General features: G+C 49.7%; 2 protein-coding genes and 1 long non-coding RNA gene across 4 annotated transcripts in view; 1 reads left to right on the top strand and 2 right to left on the bottom strand.

Moving 5' to 3' along the window:
• Positions 1-1,510, bottom strand: part of LOC146766398 (axonemal central pair apparatus protein HYDIN-like) — a 6,857-nt gene extending 5,347 nt beyond the window's left edge. The window contains exons 1-2 of the mRNA XM_085589232.1: positions 985-1,510; positions 221-364 (exon numbers count right to left, since the gene is read on the bottom strand). Of these exons, the coding sequence (XP_085445358.1) occupies positions 221-364; positions 985-1,167 (327 nt within the window). The 5' untranslated portion in view covers positions 1,168-1,510. The remainder of the gene's footprint in view (positions 1-220; positions 365-984) is intronic.
• Positions 1-16,540, top strand: part of LOC146766397 (uncharacterized) — a 17,392-nt gene extending 852 nt beyond the window's left edge. The window contains exon 3 of the long non-coding RNA XR_014957741.1: positions 128-16,540. This is a non-coding gene — a long non-coding RNA (uncharacterized LOC146766397). The remainder of the gene's footprint in view (positions 1-127) is intronic.
• Positions 2,750-24,769, bottom strand: LOC146766396 (axonemal central pair apparatus protein HYDIN-like). 2 transcript variants are annotated; one of them, XM_085589223.1, is made up of 13 exons: positions 18,618-24,769; positions 17,713-17,917; positions 15,306-15,492; positions 14,097-14,196; positions 12,744-12,862; positions 11,355-11,572; positions 9,382-9,449; positions 7,979-8,211; positions 7,060-7,160; positions 5,685-5,820; positions 5,068-5,232; positions 4,045-4,197; positions 2,750-2,944 (listed from the first exon to the last, which is right to left on the bottom strand). In XM_085589223.1, exons 1-13 carry the CDS (start codon positions 18,688-18,690, stop codon positions 2,750-2,752), a joined length of 1,953 nt encoding a protein of 650 aa, XP_085445349.1. In that variant the 5' UTR covers positions 18,691-24,769. The 2 variants fall into 2 exon arrangements, with proteins under 2 accessions (XP_085445349.1, XP_085445350.1); XM_085589224.1 differs by lacking the exon at positions 18,618-24,769 and having other exon boundaries at positions 17,713-18,185.

Here is a 24,769-nt window from a genome sequence, read left to right as displayed (position 1 = left end):
CAGAGAAACTGGCATTTCTCTGGAAGTGACCACAATCCCCCTTGGCAGTGCAGCTGTAACTGCAATCTTATTTTGGGGAAGTCAAATACCAGTCTCATCTCTAAAAGCATCTTCACTCACTTTACAGAGTGCCTCAGGAAGGGTAAAGAGGGGCTTTAACACAAGCACACACTCCCCTCAGCCATGCTGTTAAATGCCAGGATGCAATCCAGAGACTTACCTTCTCCACCCGGAAAGAGAGTTGTCTGGCTGATGCTTCTACAGAGGGGTGAATGAACTCACAGGTAATGATTGTTTCTATTATCTTCTCTTCCGTTCCTTTTTCCCCAATTAAAGCTTTACACAACACATAATCCTGCACCTCCTGCATGCAAGAGTCACATGTCACCAGTGGGTGGTGGCAGGACACCCAGAAGATGCCATGCATTGGCTCAGCACCCACCACCCACCACGGGCCCTATTCCTGCCACACCTAGAGTCACTGCCCCCTTTTCTTCCTGTGATGCAGCTTATTTATTCTGTGCTCAATTGTCTGTACACTGCACCCCAATAACCACAAAAGGCACTTGTGAGAAACTCCCTCCCTTCACATGGCTTTTGTTTTACTCCATGCTTACCCCAGATAAAGCACTTGGCACTTGTTTAATTCACTTTCTTTTTGGGTTCCTAGTCTAAGTGTAACTTATTTCTCTGCCTTTCTTTGCTGACTAAGCATGCTTGCTCCAAAAGAGCAGTATTTCCTTCCACCCCTACTTTGGGATCAGCACTGGGTTTTGGTAGCTGTGGAATCACAATAAAGCCTTAGCTGGTCTGGGGGTGGCCAGCAGGGAAAGCAACTGGTGCTGCCACAGAAACGTGTGGTCTTAAACCAGTTTTGTGAAGGCCCCTGCTCATTTCCCCAGGCAAATGTCAAGGGACTGTGGAGCAAGCCCAGGGGAGGGGATCTGATGGTTCCTCAGGCTCAGCCCGTGGGGGGGACCTCACCTGTGTGATGTTGGAGAAGCCTCGCAGCACCATGTCCACAGACTCGCCTGGCTGCAGTTTCATCGACGATGTCTCCAGCCCAAACGTGGGGGCAGCACGTTTGGGGCTCTGGGAATCATCTTTGGGGCTACTGAGGGCTGAGACACTCTTGCCCTCCGCCTTAGGTGGGCTGTAGCATTCCATGCTCCAGAAGAGCCCATGGAAATACGGGCCCCTATTTGTTAGTTTGAACTGACGAACACAGGGAACGAAGCTAGAATAGAAGGCAGGATGAGAATAGTATGGGAGCAGCTATTTCCCTGGTCATCAGATTGCTCCCAGTGAGCATCCTGAGGTGTTAATAGTTTGGAGAAGGTCTTCATTTCCAGCTCTTAACATGGACCTGAAATAGTGTCTGATAGGCTGCCCTTCTGATGTCATTATTGCAAAGAGACATATGTTTATAATGGTAATGTAGCATTTTCCAGGTGAGGCTAACAGGGCATAGTGTTTTCCTCCAAAATGTTTGTTCTGGGGTGATCCATACTGTTGCTGTATTTTGTATTAATCTGTGTCCAAAACTGTAACTGAATCTTTGAGATCCTGCACTTGGGGACCTTGTGTCTGGGGGTATGATTGCAGGTATTTCTAAAAGCTGGCTCAGAGGCTCTGGATGACCCCAGCAAGCTGATAAAAATTGTCTGCCTGCTCCAGGACAGGAAACCAGGGCAGCAGGGCCTCTCTTGTTCATAGCAGCCTTGGCTTTGCACTGGTAGCCATTTGTAGAAACCTCATTTTGCAATTAGAAAAGGTTTGGAAGTGAACTTAGCAAACTCTGCTGGCAGTGAAAAATTGAGCAAGGTCCTGGGCAGAGCAGGGCAGCAGCAGAGCCCATGAATAGTGTGAGGAAGCGGCAGTGCAGACCCCACACAAACCAGACAGTTTCCATCTGCCTCTGGAACTGCTCTGTGGGTTCCTGCTTTCCTGGTGGAGATTGCCACCCTCCTGTCTCTTTGATCCCAGGGCCCCTGCATGCCATTTTGGAAGGGAAGGGTGTGATGCCATCTTCCCTTGGTCCCTCAGCCACACAGAGGGACCGCCTCATCCGGGCACCATTTTGGGAACCTTTTGTTCTGGGGGAGCCTGCCATCATCACTTGAGCCTTACTTGATCAAGTGAGGACATCAATGTATTAGAACTAAAGACAATTCAGTGGCAATTTAGCAACTGGCTTCCCTGTGTCAGTGGCTTTTGAGGGTGTCTAACAACTCTCAACTGGCCATCGCATGTTTCTAAAGGAATCTGTTGCCACTGGACACTAAATGAGTACACGAAAGCTTGATAAGTTCAAAAGAGAAAAAGACCAAGTTTTATTAAAACATCTGGTATTTATAGAATTCTAAAGGTCACAGTGGACTGGAGGATGGAATTACCACCTCTCCAACCACACTGGTCCAAAGATCGATCAATCAATCAATCAATCACTTCTCTTCACCCACAGAGAAATATGTAAACTACTCTATACATGAAATGGTGTAGGAACTCTGACTCTCAAATATGTAAACATTATCGAAGGCTAAAGAAGTTTTATGAGAACTTTAATACTTTTAAACATCAGGGCAACAAATCTCTGTCTTCAGGGAAAGAGTCAGGGCTTTGGACACTGAAGAAGATCTTGCCTGAATGACGGCAGCAAAACTGCTTCTTGTGGCGACAGGAGGAGAGGTGGGAGTGATCTCCTGCTGGAATTAGTATCCCAAGTTGAGCTCTGGGGCAAATGTTTTTTCTAGGACAATTGTGTGCCAGTGCCCAAAGCCACCAGCCAGACGGGAATGCGAAGGTCGTTCCCAAGGAAAAGCCGGACAATGTCAGCAATGATCCCAGTGTGATCCAGGCTTGCTGTGATAGTCACAGGCACCTCACCCCTAGCTGGGATCACTCCTTCTCTGGGTTCAATGACAAAGCAGTGGGGTCTGTGAATCTGTAAGACAAGCATAATACACATTTAGGATGGGAACCATACACCCTGGTGTCTTGTGGGAAACAAACAAAAAAGACTAAAGAGGTGAGGATAAAAATCATAAAGGCTTAAAATCCCTAGAATACAATATTGGGCAACAGCAGAGCTCATACAACCTGTCTTTTGCTCTCCTTTAATAGGCTCACCCCATCAACCCAGTTTTGCCCAACCCAAGGGACGCTTATCCTCAGGAGTGTGTTCCTTCCCCAGTCTTTCTCTGGGGTGTGTGCCAAGGAAAGCTGCTTTCTGTCTCCTGGCTTCTCACAAAGGCTCAAGGCCACAAACAAGTCCTTAGTATCAGGTTTTAAGCAACTCCACAAGTCCAACACACCCAGCATGAAGAAGAACAAACCTCAAGCCTCTCACAGAGCTCCCCCTCCAGCAGACATCCCACCCAGCCCAGGCCCTTCCTGGCTGCACCAGCCCTGCTCCCCCTGCCAGGGGAGCAGCCCCAGCTCCTTCTGCCCTGTGCAGCCTCCAATATTGAACTGCCTTTCTCTGCAGCTGGTGTCCAAAGATGCTCTTCAATGGCACAGAGATCACAGGCTGTGGGGGTGCACAGCCCCACACGTCTTTGTGTGGACAGCCCAGCTGGCCTGACCCACAGGAGGTGTGAAAATTGCCTCCCCACGAGCAGTCTGAGGACAGACCCCGCACCCGGCTCTCTACTATGAACAGCAGTCTGGCACAAAGCAAATGCAGATGGAACAGGGAAACCATAGGGAAGTCCACGTTCTCTGGGGAGCAAAGGAGCACAGGTTTCTCTCGATCTCAGAGCTCCAAAAATGTGACACACACAGCTAAAGAAAAAGATAAAATTAAGGGAGAACTTGTCAACACAATGCAGACTAGTTTCTGCTCCAGAGGCACCTGGCTTCACTGAGGGGTGCCCCAGCTAACAGCACTCCAGAGCCAGGTTCCTCTTGCCTCGCTCAGATGGAACATTGGAGTATCTTGCCTCCTCTCACACAGGGCCATATGGAAATCTTGCATATAAAAACCAAGTCATGGCAGCTACTGACCAGTCAATTTCCCTGGAAAACAGCCCCACAGATACTTACAATCTCCATCCTGAAGTCTGTAGGGACAAGACTGTAGTTGAAGAGGGTAAAGCTTTGTGATGTAGGCTGTAGTACTGGGAGCATGCCAAAGTCTATCAGCCTGGGACTTGGGTAGATTCCTGCCAGCTGTCCAGAGCTCCGTAATTCTGGTCTCTGTTCCAGGAAACAAGCAAGAAAGATTTAAAAAAAAAGAAAAACACAAAACAAACCACAACAAGGAAACGTAAAAAAGCTTCAACAGCTCAGCTGTGCTCAAGTTATTTCTTTAGAGACAGCTACTCTTCACCTGCTATGCTGGGCTTTTAGGAAAAAAAAAAATTACATAGTCAACTCCAAATTAAAAAGGATTAAGGTACAAGAAACTTTCAAACTACAAATTATTGACCCAAAGGTAAAAGCTTTGCAATATATCTCTAGTTAAGACCAGGCTGATAGTTAAACAACTGGTTATTCTGCTGGGGAGACACCCTCCTCTTTAAGGCAAGCAGCCTGATAGTTGAAAGAAACCGTTTTGTCAAACTTCAGGCTCCCTGGCACAGCCTGCATTGCCTGTCCTTCCTGTTGACTGATTTACATGCAGTGCCACAATGGCCCAGGTTCAGATGTTTGGTGCCGTCCAGGGAATTTGGCATTGTCATTTCCTTATGTTTTAATATAAGTTTAAATCCTTGCAATCACTCTTCAAATGCCAGCTTTCCTTTCTTTTACAGAAAGCTCAAGGTTCCCAGAAGTCTGCCATCCTCTTTTGTGCTCAGAGAGATGACATTTAAAAACAGAGGTTTCCAAAGTTAATAGCATTTTAAAGAACAATTAACTAACATTATCCTTGATTGCTGCTTAGATGAACTACCTTCTGTGTCAGACACTGAGATTACCACCTCTAAGGTGTGAGCCGTTTGTGCCACCGATCCCTCCTGTCCTTCTCCTCAGCAGCCTGTGCCTGTTTTCCCCAGGAGAATCCCTGTACCCTTGCACCCTGCCAGGAGCAGTTGCACAAAGGCACACATCTCCCCTTGCACTCACCAGTGGGTTTCTCTCATCCCCAAACACGCCGATAAGAACATTGGTGCGATGCTTGCCCAGTGTTTGGACTTCAATTGTAAGTGGAATCTCCGCAGTGCTGTGAGGCTGGACAATCCCACACGGTTTGGGGCTGGAGTAGAATACAGGAGAGTCCTCCTTGCGTTCCTGGAAGGGACAGAATCAAATGAAGCTTCAGAGTGACCTCTGAAGAAATTATAGACTCCTTAACATCCACCGCAACAGCAACTTACACACATTTTTAAAAATCCCCAGGACAAAGGTAAAAGGCACAAACAAGATGCAAGAATTGTAGGCTTAGCATTCTCAGGGGGTCCTCCTGCAAGGAGGCTGCCAGCACGGGCACTGGTGTCTGTGGATGCAGCAGCTTTTCACAACCCTCTAAGATCTCCCACAAGAAAACACCCTGAAGACTAGAACATGAACTGTTTCCTCAGGAGGTTAAACTGCCTCCTAAAGTTTGCATTCAGGTAGGATGCTGTTCTCCGCAGATCTTTAAGACTGAACAGAAACCAGCAAGGTCTTATCCAAACCCTTTTTCCCATAATAATCTCCTCAGTAATATTTGAGAGGAGGAGGAGGTGGATGCGATGCCAAACCTGGGGAATAAGCCCGTAGCAGCCAGGAAGGTCGGTGTTATTTGCAACGAGGAACTTCCTCTGGTATGGCACCTTCAGCTGACACTCATCGTAGAGCAGGATTTCGGGGTACACTTGCAGCTCAGGAACAAGACACCTGGGCAAAGAGATGACCCCAGGGGAATCAGAGATACTGAGAGAATGGAGAATGTTTACCCCCAAAGATTGTGAAATGGAGCATAACACATTTGTCACTGTCAAACAGACATTTAACAGCCCTACAGTGATAAATTGCCTTTAAAGTCTTCCCACTTGAACACGTCTTGTCAAGGAGGGGCAAATCCTGAGAGACAGCCCAGAGGCTGCCAAGTGCCCCAGGCAGGGCACTTTGTCCCACAGGGGCTGCCTCAGCCCCTCCTTTACCCAAGGGGGCTTGCAAGGACTCCAGTAACAGTCCCAATCATCCATGAGCTCTGGGGGAGCCTTCCCAACAAGGATCAGTGCTCACTAGGGCCCCAGGAACACACAACTCCAGCGTCTCAGTAAAAATGATTCTCTTCTCTCCCACGGTGCTGCTGCCCTGCCTGAGAACTCAGCTGTTTGCCCCAGCCTTGGAGGGCACGAGACACCCCCTGCCCTGCAGAGTGGGTGATCTCCCCTCCCAGGTCCTACAGCTCCCTCGGTCCCTCACTCCACAGCTCCATGCACTGACTGTCCCCAGTTGCACTTGCTTGACAAAATGGCAGCCCAGGCACTGACTGGCTCTGCCTGGGACAGGGAACAGCACCAGGGAGCTGCATCCCTCCTGTCATTAAATGACAGCCAGAGCAGCATAGCAGGATGGAATTCTGCTGCAGCAAGAACGACTTTTGGGTTGAGCCTGAGAACATTAAAGCTCAAAATGGGAAGCAGAGAGAGGGAGAAAAACTAGAGCTGACCTGCCACATCAAGGGCTGTTTTCCCCTTGTAAGACCTTGCCCTCACCACTCTTGCTGTGAGCCACTTCCCCTGCCATGTCCCTCATTGACAGAACCAGACCCTGACTCTCAGCAGGCTGCTTGGTGTGTCCCAAACCAGTGCAGGGTGGCCACAACCAGCACAACTCCACCTCTTGCAGGAAGAAGGAGAGGAGGCCCTTGGGAAATTTGCTCCAGCTCAAGCAGCAAAAACCAGGCCAATAAAATTTATCATTCCTGGTCCTTTTAGAAAAGGGCCCAGGACCGTGCTGGGCTGTGAGCAGGGGTGCTTTTCAGCACAGGCTGCTGTCCAAGCACCGCTGTTCTCATGTCCAGCTGGGCACAACAGGAGGCCATTAGACAGCACTTCTCCTTGGGAACTGCAGCCAGCAAACCCCCTGCAAGGCAGCGGCTGGGGGAGGCCAGGGAAGGGCTGGTACCTGGCTGTGATGACCAGTGATGCCATTCCCTCGCCAACACCCTCCAGGTCCACCAGCATTCTCCGACAGAATTCCATCACTGTGTTGGAGCACAGGGTCACCTGGTGAAGAGAAGAGCAGTAAATTCTTCCTTACAAAAGCTCATTACCCACGTGTGATATCCTCCAGCTCTTGTTTCATGGTAAAGAAAGGGCAGATTTTGCCTTAATTCTTCTGCTGGTTCATGTGTACAGCACAGTCTGGGAGTAACAAAAGCCTTCTGGCAAGACCAGATTTGTTAAATACACCTTACTATCAGGGCATAGGTCATCTACATTAAAACATTCTACTAAAGCTCTATGCACCACTGTATTCAAATTAAGGGCCCAGTGTTTCAACTGACTGCAATGACATAAATGCAGAGGAAATCTGCTGACTTGAACAGAATGAGTTCATCTTTACAGCAGGAAGCTGAGGTCAAAGTGGGGCCAAGCAGGTGCTGGGCAGTTCATGGTTGCATTTTTTTTGCCTCCACTGGAGATCCCTACAGTGAACACAAATCATTCTCCTCCCCAGGAGAGGGGAAATGAGACCAAGAAGAAAAACTGAGTTATACAATGACATCTCTCTAACAGCCACCTTCTGTTCTCATCCCTCCTCTGCCCACTTGCAGTCAAAGAAATCTCTCTCAAAAACACAGAATGGCTTCAGTACTTGACCATATGGTATGTGATCTCAGCTTGTGATTTTGGAAACAACACGGTGCTCCTTGAGGAACATCCCGAGGAAGCCAGCCAGCAGAGGCCTCTCACCAGTGCAGATCTCTCACTCACACAGGGCTCCAAGTGCTCAAAGCTGGCACCTGAGCTAAAGCCCTCCCACACTCCAGGGAAGCTTCAGCCCTGGTGCTGAAGCGTCTGTGGCTGGGCTCTTCCCATACCTCGATATCCTGGTGTCCCTGGGGCAGGATGGTCCCTTGGCTGGGGTTCATTGTAAACTCCCTTGGCTCCACATAAAAACGAATTCCCTCCCTCCAGGACGGGTCATTGTCGCTGCGTATCTGATCATAGACGTTCACAGAAGGCTGTGTTCCATCATCGGACATGCGGAGCTTGAATGTCATGGCCACTGAGGAGGTGTTAGTCAGGCGACAGCTCTGGGTGTAGGGAAAGCCTAGGAAAGGACACAAATATCCATTTAGGCACCAATTATGGCATAACCCTTGGGGTGAATATCCTGGTAGGATGAAAGTGTCACTGGAGTTCAGCTCTTTATTGTTTGAACTACAGCTCACCGAGAAGCTGCAGGAGGAATTGATCATCACTTAGTTCCCTTTGACACCGATTCCAGACTGCAGCCTTGAAAATGCCCACTCCTAGCCCTGCTGAACACTGCAAGCTTCTCTCTTTGTGATGGGGAGGAGCTGCCTCACCTGCCCCAAACCAGCATCAGTTATTTCTCAGTGGTGAGTGCGCACCCAGACCGAGCATTTACTCTGAGAATTCAAGCTGTAAATTTCTCCATTAAGGCTGCCAACACTCCCACCGTTTTCAAGGTACATAAACAAGTGAGTGAACATGAGTTCACACCCATGCTGCCCCCTGTGATTACTGTTGCTTTTCTTGTTCCATTTATTCAAAAGGCAACTTAACAAAGTGCCTCAGTGGTGATGTAGGGTGGGGAAGAAGCAGATCAGGAACGGCAATTAGTTCCTGAATTTCATTGTTAAAGGCTTAGTCGTAGTAGTGAATGTTCCCCTTGGGCTGGGGAGGGGGATAGGGGTTTTGGGGGGTTTTGGCTCTGGGGGTGGACTTTTCAATTCGGGTTTTTGGGAGTTGTGGCATGATGCCACGGGCGGCTGTGAGGCAGGAGCCGAGGTTCGGCAGGGAGCGGAGCTTCCCTTCCTCCCGCTCGGGATGGAAGGTCGGCTGCTGCTGCTGCGGGAGGTTGTGTGCTTGGCCCGGGACTGCCCTGGGCTGCGGCTCAGCGCTGGGATCCAGCCTGCCTGCCTTCCCCGCTCCTGCCTGCTGCTGCTGGGCAGTGCCCAGATCCCCACAGCTCCTCCTGCTGTGATCATAACTACACCAAAGGGCAGAAGCACTACTTGGCGGGTGGGAAACATCTGCTCTTGCATTGTTGTCTCTGCTGTCCTGACCTGATATGCCTTGGCTCTGTTTGATCTCACAATGGCAAAAGGCTACCTGAGGCACCAGCAGCCCTGGAGTTCACACCCTGAAGAGGCTGCTGTGGCAGAACAGGAGCGAGGGATGCTTTGATGTTCAAGTGCTCCATTGTGGAACACACAGATCCCTCACGCTGTGTCCCAGCCCAGGGAACACTCACCAAAGGAGATGTCCCCGAAGCTGAGCTCATCGACGTTGAAGTGTAAAGGTGGTCGAATGACACTGCCCCTGCAATGGCAAGGACAGAGGAGGACATGGCTTGGTTAAAGGGAATTGCAAAGGTCCGGCTGTCGTGGCTCGGCGGTGCAAAACCTGGTGTCAGGCACTGTGGGGCTCAAATCAACACGTCCCCATGAGCTCAGCGCAGGGCCCCTGTGGACAGGAGGCAGCTAAAGCCAAGTGGCCAGCAGCCAACAGCCACTGATGGGGCTTTGGGGACAGGGCAGGCAGGAAAAGCCCCCTGGTTGCTGGTGGTCCCATGAAGGACCCTGAACACACACCCAGACATTGCCCTGTGCCTCAGTTTCCCCATCTGTAACGTGATGGACATAAAGGTGTCCCCACAAACTTCTGTAAGCAGCCTTTCCAACCACAGGTTCCCTGCTTTGCTACTTCTGAGCTGGAACTGCTGCTCCCATGGAGGAGCTTGACCCACACAGTCATTACAGAGAGAGGTTTGAGACATGAATCTAGGGGAGCCCCAAACATCCTCTGAAAAGAGCAGCAACAGTTCTACGCAGTGGACAGATGAATCCTAGAGAGAAGGAGCAGCTTGTCAGCAGTGCACCAGCTGGCACAGCCAAGGGCAAAAGCTTCAACAACCAAACAAGGGTGTCCTGCATCTAGCACAGCACCTCACCTGTCCTTGAACTCAGCAGACAGACTCCAAAAGTCACTAACTGAAAATCAGCACTTGAAGCTGCACAACACTCACGAGTTTATTTCATGGCAGATGCCAATCAATGCCCACTCTGCCTTCTGGTTAAAAATCAAGGACCAGTGAACTGTGCCTTCTGTTGTATTCACAGGACTGCCACTGGCTCTGCTCTACACCTCTCAACAAGAGACACCTGCCCTTGCTCAAGGAGAAAGCTGCTTATGCAGAAACATCCCATGAACAGTTTGGAGGATGGACAGAGGAGAATCAATTGTTTGATGGTGAAAGATTCCCTCTTGAGTTCCAAAATAAAAAAAGCAGGACTTTTCCTCCAAAAACAAAGCCAGCATGATTGTTTCTCTACTATAGGCAGACCTACTCACCACTTTTCTCTTGCTAAATAGTAACTTTCTTGTTCTTTTTTTTCCATCTCCCTTATCTCATTGGTATAATTGACTGCAGATTGCTTTAATTTCTTTACTGCCTTGACCCAGTGCCTCCCAAGAGCAGCAGCCCAGCTCCAAAGCTCCAGAGCAGCCAGCATCAGCTCTCCTGCTTACCCTACATGATCCTAGCAGCACATGGCTCAGGCTAGCAGGGACAAGCCCTCATGCTGCTGTGGTGCTGAGGACTGAGCTCTGCCTCCCCTGCTATCAGCCCTTCTCCCTTTTGCTGGGCCAGGATTATCTCTTGCCATGGCACCAGCCCATGGGATGACACCCCTGTCCTTGGCACAGTTCCTGCTGCACAGTTCCCTGTCTCCCACATCAGCCCTTTCCTGGCTGTGGAAAGGAGCTCCCAGGGCACTCTCTGCACAGGAGATGAGAGCACAGCTTGTGCCCCACAGCATGGCTGTGAGAGGTGAGGGGAGGCTGCTGCTGCTGCCCATCTGGGATGGATTATTAACACAAGTTTTTACAAACACTGCTGCTGGTGCAGAATCACCCAGGCTGGCCCACCTCCAAAGCCCTGGGGGCCTTGCTGGCTGTGCAGGAGGACATCCCAGAGCAGCTACTGCCCAAAGCTGATCCATCCCACTGCCTGCCATGGCCCAAGGCAGAGGAAGATCCCTGCAGGGAAGAGTCATTCCAGCTCCTGGGTACCATACAGGGCAGGAGGCATCCTCACACCAAGGTAACTCCAGGATCAGAGCAGAGATTAAGTCCTCAGGAAACACCTTTTTTCTCTACTCAGCCCCAAAATTAGATATGAGGGGGATCTCCCAGATGTGCCCACCAAGCTCCCACAGTCCTTACTTGATGGTCAGGATTGCAGGCACAGGAGATCCAGCCACACTGAACTGGAATTTTTCTTCAAACGCCCCCAGCACGGTGGCACTGAAGGAGATCCAAACAGTCTGGATCACACCTGGTGCAATTATGCCCTTCTCAGGTGCAAACTTGAAGCCCATGCTTGCATTTGAAGGGACATAGGTGAAGGGAGCATCAAGAGGTCCTTGGTTAATCAGCTTCACCTGCAGCAGCAAGAAAGCAAAATGGAAATACACATGGAATCTTCCCTTCTTGTGAGTTATTTTCTAATGTTGCAATTAACACCCAGAAAAGGCAGAAGGTGCTTTGTGCTGCTGAATGGCAGAAGTTAAAAGATACAACAGGACAAGCTCTGCCTTTGGGTTTTCATGCAAAGCCGTGGTAACTCCACATAACTGCAGTCACCCTGGGGTTATCCCATGGACACAGAGCAGTCACCTCTGGTCAGCACCACCAGGCTCATTCAGACCTGGCCCTGAGAGCAACGTGGGGTGACTGCAGCTGGGTAGTGAATCACCACAGAGCTGCTGCTGCTGCCCCAGCGAGCACAGCTCCAACAGTACCATCTACTCATTCACCTTTTCTCACACCATGAAAACAATACATTGATTAGGAGGCATCAGCATCTAAATGTATAGACAGCACCATCTTTTGGTAAGAAAACTCAGCATGTCTTTGCCTTCCCCAGCCAAACTTTTGAAAGTGTCTGGCATGAGGTAGTGCCTCATTTTCTACCTCTTTCAGTTGCTCTCTCATGACTTTTTTTGTAAACTTGACACTATTGGGGGAAGGAAAATAGGTAGAAAAATCCTTTGCTTTATTCCCAGGAACATGTTTCTTTTTCTGGAGCCTGAAATGCACCAAGACTGAAGTGCTGTGAGAGATTTGTCAGCAAGGGAAAGAACTCCCAAGCCCTTTGCAAGGGCCAGCACTGAGCCAGGAGGCTGGATGGCTTTCCTGTGGCTTCCAGGAATGAGCAGGAGACACTTGACTGGAAGCTGTTTGCAGTGGTCTGGAGCCCAAACGCAGCCAGTTTGCTCCAGATGCTTCTCAACAGCCCAGTACAAAGGTGCCTTGTGTCTGGCACTGCCACAAAAGCCTCTGAAGGTGCAGCTGTCTGACCCCCTGTTGCTTTCATGTGCCAAGGGGTTGTTTTGCAGGAAGCCTCCCAGCTGATCCCTAAGGAAGGCTGCCCAAAAGCAGGGACTGGGGCTTCATGAGCAACTGACACACTTTTCTGACCCCCCCCAGATTTGACCATTAAATCAAATATTCCCTGCTCACAACTGCCCAGGTTGGCAGGAATTCCACAGCCCCACCAGGCTTCTGCTGTCTCAGGAGCCATCAGGATCCATCCCAAGCCCTGCTGCTCACCTCATAGACGTGGCGGGTATTGACAAGAATATTCCCAATGTTAAGTGAAGGAGGGCTGAATTCAACCAAGGGTCCTTGGCCTTCCCCTCTGAGGCGCAGGGGCAGCCTGCTCTCACGGCCTGGGGAGAGATGTCCATTTCAGTACAATAATTCCCTCTGTTACACTGCATTTTCCAGGCTGCCTCAGTGCTAGTCCCTGACTCTGAGCTGGATGCAACCAGCTCCTGATGCTGCAGGAGAAGTTATGGACCCTTCTCTTCCCTCAGGAGATATCCCTTGGGGCTGACTTGCAATTTCTAACCCATTCCTTGGGCTGGCTTACAATTTTAGCCACCAGTTTGCTGAGTTTAAAACATCTCTGATGTAGTGACAGGCCAAGGAGCAATGGGTAGAAATTGAAAGGAAGGAAAATCAGGTTAGATATTAAGAAGAATTATTTCACTGTGAGGGTGAGAATTATTTTACTGTGAGACACTGGAGCAGGTTCTCCGGGGAGGATGTGAAGGTTGCAGCCCCAAAAGTGTTCAGAGCCAGGCTGGATGGGGCTTGGAGTGACCTGGTTTAGGGGGAGGTGTCCCTGCCCATGGCAGGGCCCTTGGGACTGGATGATCTTTAAGGTCCCTTCCATCCTTACCATACTGTGATTCTGTGGTTTCCTTCCCATGCACTCAGAGGAGCTCTGAAATCCATTCAGTGAAGGCACAAAGCTCATCAAGAGTTTGGCAATTGCCAAACTACCTGGCCCAGTAGCACACGACTTTGTTACCAAAATCCTCAACTTCTGGCACTCAGCATTGTGTTCTACTTCCACAGGCTGAGCTGCAAGGTGACAATTCCCACACAGGGACAGAAGCAGGTGCTGGCCAAGGGTGCTCCTTCTACAAACACCCTGGGCTCAGTGGGGCTCAGCCACTCTGGTCTGGTGGTGCCTGGGCAGTGGGAGTGATCCAGGGTCAGGGAGCCCATTTCTAACTCAGCTCCTACCACCTGATGATGGAGCCATGGCAAATGGACCCATCCTGGAGGTCAGTGGCCTAGAGGGGCTCAGTGCTTGTTCACTAAAGCTGTTGTGCTCTGCACCTCTTTGACCTTTGAGGGAATGCTGGCAAAGCCATGGCAGGAAAACCTCTCCCTGCACTGCCTGGGTTGTCCTGGGATCAGTAACCCAGACACAGGATTCTGAGCCCTGGCCTTGCACAGGAGACTCCCTGGAAGCTGCAGGGCCAGTGGGGATGTGCCAGCACTGCCCTGCTGACCAGGGACTCTTCCCAGCAGTTACAGGGGAGCCCAGTGGGCTCAGGCTTGCACCATGGCTTCACTGTGGCTGAGAGCAGCAGGGGAAAGGAGCTCTACCTGAGATGTTGCAGTAAGCCACACTTTGATACTCCCGTGCTTCCAGGGGTTTGAAGGTCACCTTGATTTCAGCCATACTATTTGGCCTAATTTCTCCCTCCTAGAACAGAAAGGGACAACAAAACATTTATCTTCAAACTTCACATTTCTTGTTTTCAACCACAGTCATGTAAGCCTTTATTTAGAGCATCCGTGATGAGTGAACAGCACAAGGAGCCCAAGGCAGCACTCCAAACCCAGCTCAGCACACCGCCAGACTCTCTCAATGCTCAGCTGATCAGCTCCCACTCTCCACAATATTCCTACTGCTCCGACACAAGCTCTTGCTCACATCATGCTGCTGTCACCTACAGTGGGATGCAACTGCCACTGTGCACTGGTGGCTCTTGGCCTTAGATGGGCCATAGGAGTAGCCAAGGAGAGAACATGATTCCCTTCCTTGAAATACAAGTATTAGTTAACCTGTTTTGAAAGAATGCAGAGGTTGGGCTTATTCTGGGGTTTACTCCAAGATGAGGAGGGATTTTGCACTGTGCAGACACCAGGCATTCATCATTCTCACAATGCCAGTACTCAGAATCGGGGCTCGGGTTGGTGGGAGGACGTGACAGTTTGCTTGCACAAGCAGAAAAGGAAAAGGTTTTCTGTCCCTGTGTGCAAGAGAACTCAAAAGGCCCATTTAAACCTTCCACCCTTGTGTCCAGGCTCTCAGATGACACTGGAAGGGACACTCAGAAATAGTGCAAGGTGTGGTGACAGGAGGGGATTGGCAGTTCTGTGATTAACCTTGGGCTGAATTTGGCCTCCAGCGAACCATTGCAAGCTTGAGGTCAGTATGTGAACTGGCAGAGCTGCAACAGCCTCTGCTGAGCCCCACGCACCACGTGTCGGGGGAGCCCCTGCCTACAAGAACTGCTCCCCGTGGACACTGCAAGGACAGCACAGAGCGCCCTTGAGCTCGAGCCCTGGCAGCAGAGCTCAGCTCTGTCAGGCTCCCAGCCCTGCCTTGAGCCTGCAGGGCAGAAATGCTTCCAGCAGGGCGCTCTGCAGCCGCTCCAGAAACTCCATGTCCTCCCTCCCAGCACTTCCAGCCAGCTGAGGATCCGCCGAGTGCCCTCATCTGGGGGGAAGGGGGCCGGGGAGAGGGTGGGTGGGAGGAGGAAGAGGAAGAGGGGGAGGAGGAAAATGAGGTTCTCAGCTATCACTTACCATTGGCTCAATGGAAAAAACATCATTGGAGAACAGCAGGGGGTCTTGTTGCACCTTTGCCATCTCCTCCTGGACCACGTTGCTCAGGAGGGCAGGGCAATCTTCACAAGAGTCCTTCTCCTTCTCTTTCTCCTCCATGAACTTTTCTGCCCACACCTCATTTGGCGGGTGCAGCAAACGACACTGCCTGCAGCCACAGGGAGAGAGACAAGGCCAGCAGATCGTTTAATAAACCACATATTTGCATAGGGAAGTGTGAGTGCAGGAGGGAAAGCACTTGGGGAGGAGCAGCAGCAGCTCCCCAGCAAGGGCTGACCCCAAGCCATGAGGGTCCCACATGGATCAGAGGATAACATGCTGTTCACTGGCACAGCAGGTCGTTTTACTCCACACTTGTGAGCTCAGGAGAGGTTTCCAAAGCCAGCATTCCTCAAGAGAACCTCCTGGCTCAAAGCCTCTTCCACAGCTGAGGGAGAATCCAGCAGCCACCTCAGCTGGCTTCTCCTACTACTGAGTATTTGGGGGAGGCAGATAAAGAGCATGGAGCACCCACTGCAGGACTTCCCTGGGTTGCAGCTACATGTTACCAGCATCACTCTTTGTTTCTGCCATTTTGGATCTGCCCTATTCCCTACTCTGCCTTTCACAAGAGCATCCCAGAGCACTTCCAAAGGAAATGGATGAATTCAGGCACCAAATCCCTTCAGTGGCATTCTAGGTTTTATATGCAATATGCATGAAAACAGAGGCTCTGAGAGGGGAAGGGACTTTGTTGTGCAGGAGGGAACAGCAAGCTCTTGGAGAGGCCTTTTCATGATCTAGAGCTTTTTGGGCATGGCAGGTTGCAGTTCTTTCAGCTTTTGCGTGGCATTTGGCACAAGCAGCCTGAGCAGAAAGGGTGCAGCCAGCCACCCTCCTTGTGTAGTGGGTTGTGTCTTTTGACTGCTTGTGAGGTGCTTGCCTTTTTTTTTTTTTTCCTTTCTTCTTTCTGCCTTTTTTATCCCCAGCAATGTTTTACAAATGATGAAAAGCTGTGGCTGCTGCTGCCAGCAGGAGTGTACTAACTCAAAGAGAACCCCCCAGGAAGGACGCAGCTGTCCAGGCCCCTGGCTGCAGGGAGGGTCTGAGCCTGGTGTTGATATCAGAGGACAGTGTGAGAGACACCTGTGTGTGGTGTCAGCAGGTGAATGATCTGCTCTGTCCAGTGCCAGAGCTTAAGGAAGAAGTGGAAAGGCTGAGAAGCATTAGGGAGAGTGAAACAGAAATAAACTGGCAGAGTTACAGCCTTCTAACCCTGAGAAATGCTCAGCAGGAGCCAGAGGAGTCCTGCCCTTCTTGTGATGAGGCAGAAGGAGGAGACCTAAGAGACAGTGGGGAATAGAAATGGGTCTCTACTGGGGAGGTAGTAAAATTCCTTCCTGACCCCCATCACCTACCCAGGTGCCCTGAGAGAATAGGTATGAGGCCCTGGCTCCAGAGGGTCTGGCAGACGACACTAAAGAAAAAATTCTGTCTGGAGAGTCTCCCAGTTGCACTTGTCTGTCAGACAGATCACGGCCTCAAGTATTAAGAAGAAAAGAAGGGTAGTGGTAGTAGGTGACTCCCTTCTAAGGGGAGCTGAGGGCCCTGTATATCAGATCAGATGCATTCCACAGGGCAGTGTGCTGCCTCCCTGGGATCCAGGTACTGGATATCACCAGGAGATTCCCCAATGACTAAATGAACTTTACCTGTTCACCACTGTCTGCAGTACAGTGACCATGAAATAATAAGAGTTCTCAATATTCAGTGAAACAAGGATGGGCATCAAGAAAATTTCCAGTCTGGACTTCTGGAGGGCAGATTCAGCCTGTTCAAGAGACTGATTTGGAGAGTACCTTGGGAAACAGCCCTTAAAAGCAAAGGAGTCCAGGAAGAATGGACATACTTCAAGAAAGAAGTCTTGAAGGCACAGGAACAGACTGTCCCTGTGTCCTGAAAGATGAGCTGATGGGGAAGACAACCAGCCTGGATGGGCAAGGAGCTTTTGAAGGAACTAAGGGAGAAAAAGAGGGTGCATCACCTTTGGAAAGAGGGGCTGGCAACTCAGGAAATGTTTAAGGATGTTGCCAGGTCATGTAGGAAGAAGATTAGAGAGACAAAAGCCCAATTAGAACCTGAGGAAATCCAGTCCTTGTAACCAACCTTTGCTTCCCCAAATGCCATGGTTGGAGTATAAATGGAACTGGAATGCTCAGTGCTGAGCTCCTGAAGCCCAGGGACACACACCCTAGGGCCAGGGATGGTTTACTTGGCCAGGGATGGTTTACTTCCTTTACCATTCAAAAGCACCAACACCCCCCTGAGGCCACACGCCAGTTTCAGTCTTGGGCCATGTCTCTCACTGAAATGCATCTTTCAAACCAACCTCCTCTTCTCTCCATTGTCATCTTCCTCAGTAGGAAAAGTCTTCCACTGGAAGTGAGCTGTGATGTTACTCGTGTTTTTAATGAACACAGTTGCGTGGTTTGTCATGGTGATGAAGGTTTTCTTAATCTCTACAGAATTTCTGCTCAACCCAACGTTGAGATCTACAGCTTCTCCATGGAGGTTTCTCTGGATACTTTCTTCACCTGGAACAAAGAACAGAAAGCAAAGTTGTACCAAGAGTGAGGTGCACAGGAATGTGTCCAAGTTTTCATTCTCTCTCCTCATTAGCATTTGTTTTCTCTCTCTGGGCTCGCAGGCCCCTCCACAGAAGAAAACAGAGGGATCTCCTTGACAGAGCCTCAGCAGTGGGGCATCTTCACTCCAGTGAGCTCCAGACACCAAGGGACCTCTGTGGCCTGACTCCAGTGCTGCCTGCAGGGCTGGATTTGCGGCCACACAGGAGATGAGAGAGAACAGCTGGCCTGGAAGCTCTTCCAGCTGGGACCAGCCGTGTCTCTCAAGGCTTTGAGCATTGTTTGAGCTTCCCCCCACATGCCCAGGTGCCCACGGGCAGGTTGGTCAGGGCAGCACAGGTGAGTGTCCAGCCTGACAGAAGGAATTGCTGTGGCAAAGGGAAAGGGAAAGAAGCACTTGCTCAGGGCTTCAGCTGCACATTGGTTTCACTTGGCTCCGGTGGCACAGCCAGGCAGGATGCTGGACTGTCCCTGAAACATCACACAGCCTTCCCTGCTGCCCCAGGACAGCATCCACCAAGAGCAGGAGCAGGGCACAAAGAGGTGGCGAGGGGGTCTGCAGCTTCACAGCGCTGCTGACAGCAGGGGCAGGGAGAGGAGGGACATGAGGGGAGTTTCCAGCCTTAACACAGCCCCAGTGGGTACTTACAGGAAAAGACTTCAGCATCTTCCTGGACAGAAGATGGAGGTGTTGGTGTCTTTTCTGGGAATCCAGAAGCCATTTTGAAGGCAGGATATCCCCAATGAGCAACAATGCCCCAATAAAACTGGAAAGAGCAACAAAGGAACTCTGAAAATCCAGAACCCAATTAATGGCGGATTCAAGGGATATACTGGTGCTAAAAATATTGCTATTATTTGAAAGTAGCTGAGTGCTTGTTTGGCACAAGTAGCTAGTATTGTTAGGCCTCTAGCTGGACTTTATTTGAACTATATGGCTATGCTGTACAATTCAAAGATGGCTCATACTGAAACCTGGAGCTAAAAAGCTGAATATTAATAATAGTTAGAATAGAAAAAACTGTAGCTTAAATATCATTTAAAAATAGCTTGAGTGGACCTTCTCTTCTTTAGGCTAAACAAGCCCTGCCCTCTCAGCTGCTCCTCACAGGACTTGTGAGAGACTGGAATGCTATGGCTAATGGATTAAATATTGTGATAAAGGACTTCTTGCCCATTGTGTCAAAACTGAATAAAGAAGCTGAGACCACCCAAGCCCACCCTGCCCTGAAAATGCCTCCTGACTGGAACTTGGGACTGTGAGTTAAGCTGCCTAAGGGAACTTGAGACAAGATAAAGGTGACACAACTCTCCTATTAGCTCAGGTCCGGGGAGAAGTGAACAAGGCTGAGGGAGAAAACTATATCCACAACACAGCCAAACCCAGCAGCTGTCCTGAAAATCAGCTCTGTCTGCCTTCAGGCTGGGGAAGTCATAGCCCCAAACTCATCTGCTGAGGCCAGGTTTGCACACAGACCTCCCATCAAGAGAGGGGAAGGAGGAAATTTTGGGTGTGCGGTGTCACCTCTGGTAAGGGGCAGTGGACACCCATCCTTCCTCACACAAACTGGCTCAGCTCTAAAACCCCCAGCCCCAGAAGGCCACATCCAGGGCACATTCCCACGAGGGGCAGCTCAGGGGGTGTCATAACTCATCAAAGACCTCCAAAGTGCCCCCAGACTCTTCCCTGAGACCTCGCACCAGATGACTGCATGGCAAGCCACGTAACACAACAGACCTGAAAATCCACAACCCAATTTGTGGCAGACCCAAAGGATATACTGGTGCTCAGGATTTGGTATTACTGAAAAGTAGCAAGAGACAGAGTCCAACTTGCCCGACCCAGGGAGGTACCTGGGCAGTCCCACCTTGCCCAAATCTGCATTAATCCACTGGAATCTTACGTTTTGCAAGACCTCACCACAGAGAAGACCAGAAGAGGATTTAATTGTATGCTGGTGAGATCCATGCAACGGTGATACCTTCTACTTAATCTGTCACTCTTTCACCCTCTCCAACCCCCTTCTCTATTTCTCTCTTTCATAAAATTTGCTCTTTCATAAAATCCAGACTATTGACCTTGGAATGTAGTCTAATTTTGCACCTTAATTCAGGGGCATCTCCCTAACCATTTTAAGAACCAGATCGTAACAACCCACTGAAATTTGATCAGAACTCATTCACCTTTAAGCAGCTGAAGTAAATACTACAGGGGAAAATGGATAGACTAGTATGTTTAGGAAATGTTGCTTTTCTTCAGTGAGAAAAAAGCACCATCAGTAGACCCTATCTTGTTCATCCTCTTAGTTGTATACATGCCACCGAACTGAAGACTGGCATTGTCCCATGCTGTATTTCCCTTTGGCATTCTCTTTTGGAGCACAGCTGTGACAAAAGCAGAAAGTACAGCTCGAGGCAATCTTTACCTTCAAGCGGAATTCAGGGAAATTCACAGAGGGACTTTGCGAGTTCAGGACTCGCTGGCACGGAGCGATGCTCCGCGAACACTTCCCTCGGGGAATGGCCGAGCGCAGCCGCCTGAAGGCGCCGGGGCTGTGAACAACCAGCCCGGGGCGAGCTCTGGGCAGCTGAGGCCGCAGCGCCGTCACAGACGCTGCGGGCCCGTCCCGGTTACCCGGCAACCGCGGAACCGACTGCGGGGCCGGGACGGGCCGGGCCGAGCCGAGCCGGGGCCGAGCCGAGCCGGGGCCGGGGCCGAGCTTTGGGACCTGGGCCGGGCCGCGCCGCGTTGGTTTTCAAAGGAGATTGTCGCATTTCCTACTGACTTGACTGTGTGCCGCGCTCCCGCCCCAGATCCCTTTATCTCAGCCCGGCCAGCTCTCCTCCTGGGGCGAGAGGGGCGATGGAGGCACCCTCCGCCGCTCCCAGCTGGGCTTTGGAGAGTGCCTTTGTGAGTTCCGGGCAGCGCTAGCACGCCTCGCGGTGGTAAATGAAGAGCGGATCCTGCTGGGGGCTAAGTCCGAGTTTATTGTAGCCCAACGGGGCCAAATATCCTAGAACGCTGCCAGCTAACAGGAACGAGCACGAGCTGCTTGCACCGGCTTATAAACTGTAAGGGAGGGGAAAACCGGTAACCAGTAGGGATGGAGGTAGGGAGTGGCTCCGGGATGGGTGATGCACCTGTGGACCAGCGGGAGAAGGACACGGGAGGGGCCCCAGGCCCTCGCCCAATCACCCGGTGCCCTGAGTAGAAGCTTCTGGATGGATGGGAAGGAACACCGAGTGACAGACAAGGCACCAGGGAGGGGTAAAGGGAAAGACTGCGCCTCTTCCAGGGTGATGGACAGTTACTGGAAAGGCGGGAAGGGGGGACAAGGCGGGAAAACTGGGGACAAACGAAGTTGTACATGGAGGTACAAAGGAATAAACCAATACATAGTACAGGGATAATAAAACATACAAATAATGCAACTCCACAACTGTGGAGCTTTCTGAAGAGTCTTTCAAAAAATATTTATGCAAGTTAAAATGTGGTGATAAAGGCACCTATGTCAGGTCTCTAGATTGCTCTTTGTGCAGCAGCAGTATTCTCTCCTGGCTGGAGCCCCAGCAGGGGCTGAGGGAGCTGGGCAGGGGCTCAGCCTGGAGCAAAGGAGGCTCAGGGCCCTTCTGGCTCTGCACAGCTCCTGCCAGGAGGGGACAGCCGGGGGGTCGGGCTGTGCTCCAGGAACAGGGACAGGAGCAGAGGGAACGGCCTCAGCTGGGCCAGGGCAGGCTCAGGTGGACTCCAGCAGGAATTTCCCCATGGAAAGGGTGCTCAGGCCTTGGCAGGGCTGCCCAGGGAGGTCTGGAGTGCCCATCCCTGGAGGTGTCCCAGGAAGGGCTGGAGGTGGCACTCAGAGCTCTGGGCTGGGGACAAGCTGGGCATCAGGAACTGGGCTGGGACTCCATGGCCTTGGAGGGCTTTTCCAACCTTAATGATTCGATGAGCCTACGAGTCTATGAAGTGGCGATTCAAAATAGATTTTAACTCCAAATCTATCATACAAAAATATTACAGAAGTCAAAATTTGCGTGAAGGAAATTTAAGATTATTATTTAAGATTGATATAATCATATGTCAATGTTGCATATAGGTAAAGCCTTATAAAATAAGAGCCTTGTTACCCTTGTCAAATTATGTCTTGGGTCTGCTACTTGAGCTAAGTACACATAAAAGCTAGTCTGACAAGTTCCCTGAGAAAGAAATTTGCACCTGTGAGAAGACTTCTACCCATGTGAAATATCTTCTATCCAGGAGACAAGAATGTAAACATTGTTAGAGAGGAGTTTTTGACTGACACGTACATTAGCAACTACTAACCAATGAACTGAGTTGCAGTAAGTTACTAACCAATTAAAATGAAACACAATGCCTTTAGAAAACGATATAAATAGGAGCTGTGAAGAATAAAGATGGGCTATTGTGCATGAAGAAATAGGTGTCTTACCCATCACTACAGTGGCATGTAAAAACAGCATTACCTGAAGTGCCCTTGGGTTAGCCTCTTTAGTGAAAAGTTATATTGGACCTTTCTATTAAGAAAGGATTTGTGAAAAAGATGTTTACTCTCCTGTGAAAATTAAAAAAGTTACTAAAGGACTATAGGAGACAAGGACCATTAAGCAAAGGTTATTACAGCTGGGTATATCTTGGCAGTGAGCCAAGACCACACTTTTACCTTTGAGGATACCCCTTAAATACCTCTTCCCTTATATCAGCCTGTTGCATATGCATAGTCTTTTGCATATCCATAAATGAGTTTACATTTTCCAGGAACTATTTTACATGGCCCCTCCTCAGGCCCGCTTTTTTAGAGCATGCATGTTTCTTGGCTGTGGTTTTGGCTCCTTCTCCTTACCACTTCCAGTTTGGACTTTGGTGCACACTGCCTTCAGAGGGTGAATGCTGCTGGCTGGCAGATCTGTCCAGGTGTCCTCATCCTGTGTTCATTGGGTGTTGTTATGTGTAATAAATATAATTCACGCCATTCCTTGTATGAAATATGTAATATTGAATACTTGTTAAATCATGCCCATTGTATTAGTTCCCCACCCACCCCTTACAGGCGAGACTGAATGTATATTGGAAACTGATTTACAAGTAAAAAGATGTGGCTCAGCCAGGAGATGGGCCATGTCTGGGCTCCAGCTGTTGATCATCACAATCATCGGTGCTGATCGTCCAAAATGGGTATCATGGAAATCCTCAGACAGATCCATGTGAATGCAGCCTTCCTGTAAACTCTCATCAAGAATTCAACTACTCCGGACATTGAATTATTTCTCCTCATCACCAAAAAATGAAAATCTTATTGACCTGTAGATCTGAAGAGAAGAAAAGACTAACTGCTCAAATCTTGGCCTCAGGCGGAATTTTCCCTATAAAAACCGCTTGTGCCAGGATGGAGGTGTGGGCATAGGAGAAAACCTCTGCTGAGGCTGACTCCTTGTTGCACACCCAGGTTCGATCCCGGGCTTGGCTCTGTCCTTTCCGTGTGGCTGGCTAGATAGAATTTAACCGCAAATAAAATTATTTTTATTTTTAATCTGGCTGAATAAATTCTCATTTATAACAGTGTTATCCCATCTAAGCAGGCATTGTAACACAAACACACTGATATCACCTGATTCACTACTATGTTTAAGCTGAATTAACAGCAGAAATAAAAACTGTATCTTTATAACAAAGTTACTTTAACACCACACACATAAATCCATTTTAATATTTGCAAAAAGACAGTGTTATATATCTATAACAGATTATTGTCATGGTTTGACACTGGCACAATGCCAATGCTCCCATGAAAATGCAATCTCTCAATTGAATGCTGTGAAATGTGACTGAGAATAGAGCAAAGCAGGCCCAAGTTTAATAACAAGGAAAAAAACAAACTTTATTAAGCTACTACTACTATACTGTTATACAAGGAAAAAAGAAAGAAAAAACACATACAAAATTAAAAATGAAAACCTTCCAAAGCATTCCTCCTCCCACCACCCAACTCCAACAAACCACAGTGAGACACAATCTGGACCCCAATCAGGTTTCCACCCTCCAAGCAATCGATACTCAGTCCATCGAGGGAACAGAGTCTCTCCTGTGCCACAGACCCCCCAGGAAACACAGCTGCCACATCCTGTGTTTCCATGTCACACATGGCACCGCCCGGAGAAAAGTTTGCCAATGGTGACCCTCTCCTTTCCATGCACAGTGCTCTCACCACCAATGCATGGATGGACAGACTGCTTTTAGGATTTTTCCTTTCAAGGATGCCCTGCCAAGAGGGGAAAAAACAACAGTTCAGTTTTTCATTTTTTTGGGACCACAGTCCCCCCATTTTCCGAGGGTCCAAGAACAGAGATTTTCTTCTCTGAAGACGGGGCACCACCACAAACCCCCTAACTCTTCTCTGTTCGCTCCACTTCTGTCTTTTCCCAGCTGAAGCAGGTCTCTTTGGCTCACCGGCATCCTCCTAAAATACAGTCTCTCTTGAAGGAGAAGATCAGTTCAGTCTGTGGCTACCAAGAAAACGTCCAGCCAAAAGCCACTCCATCATCTCCTCCCACCTAGAATTTCTCCTTCTAACATCCCAGGGTTCAAGCTGTCTCTCTTCCTCTCTTTCAAACCGAGAAGGAGAAAAATTTCACAAAGCTTTCATTTCTCAGGAAGGGTTAAAAGTCCCGATTCCAAAGGATGGCTCACTGCCCAGGCTCCAGCTCCCACGGGCAGCTGGGCACCTTGCGGGCCCCCTGCTCTTCTCCTTCCCTGTGGTGAACTGCTGACAAAACTGCTGATGT

Source organism: Lonchura striata, chromosome 11 (genome assembly GCF_050655825.1).
Source record: "Lonchura striata isolate lonStrDom1 chromosome 11, ASM5065582v1, whole genome shotgun sequence".
NCBI classification, from domain to species: domain Eukaryota; kingdom Metazoa; phylum Chordata; class Aves; order Passeriformes; family Estrildidae; genus Lonchura; species Lonchura striata.
Note: the sequence above shows the minus strand (reverse complement) of the source record. Positions and strands in the feature narration are given on the sequence as shown.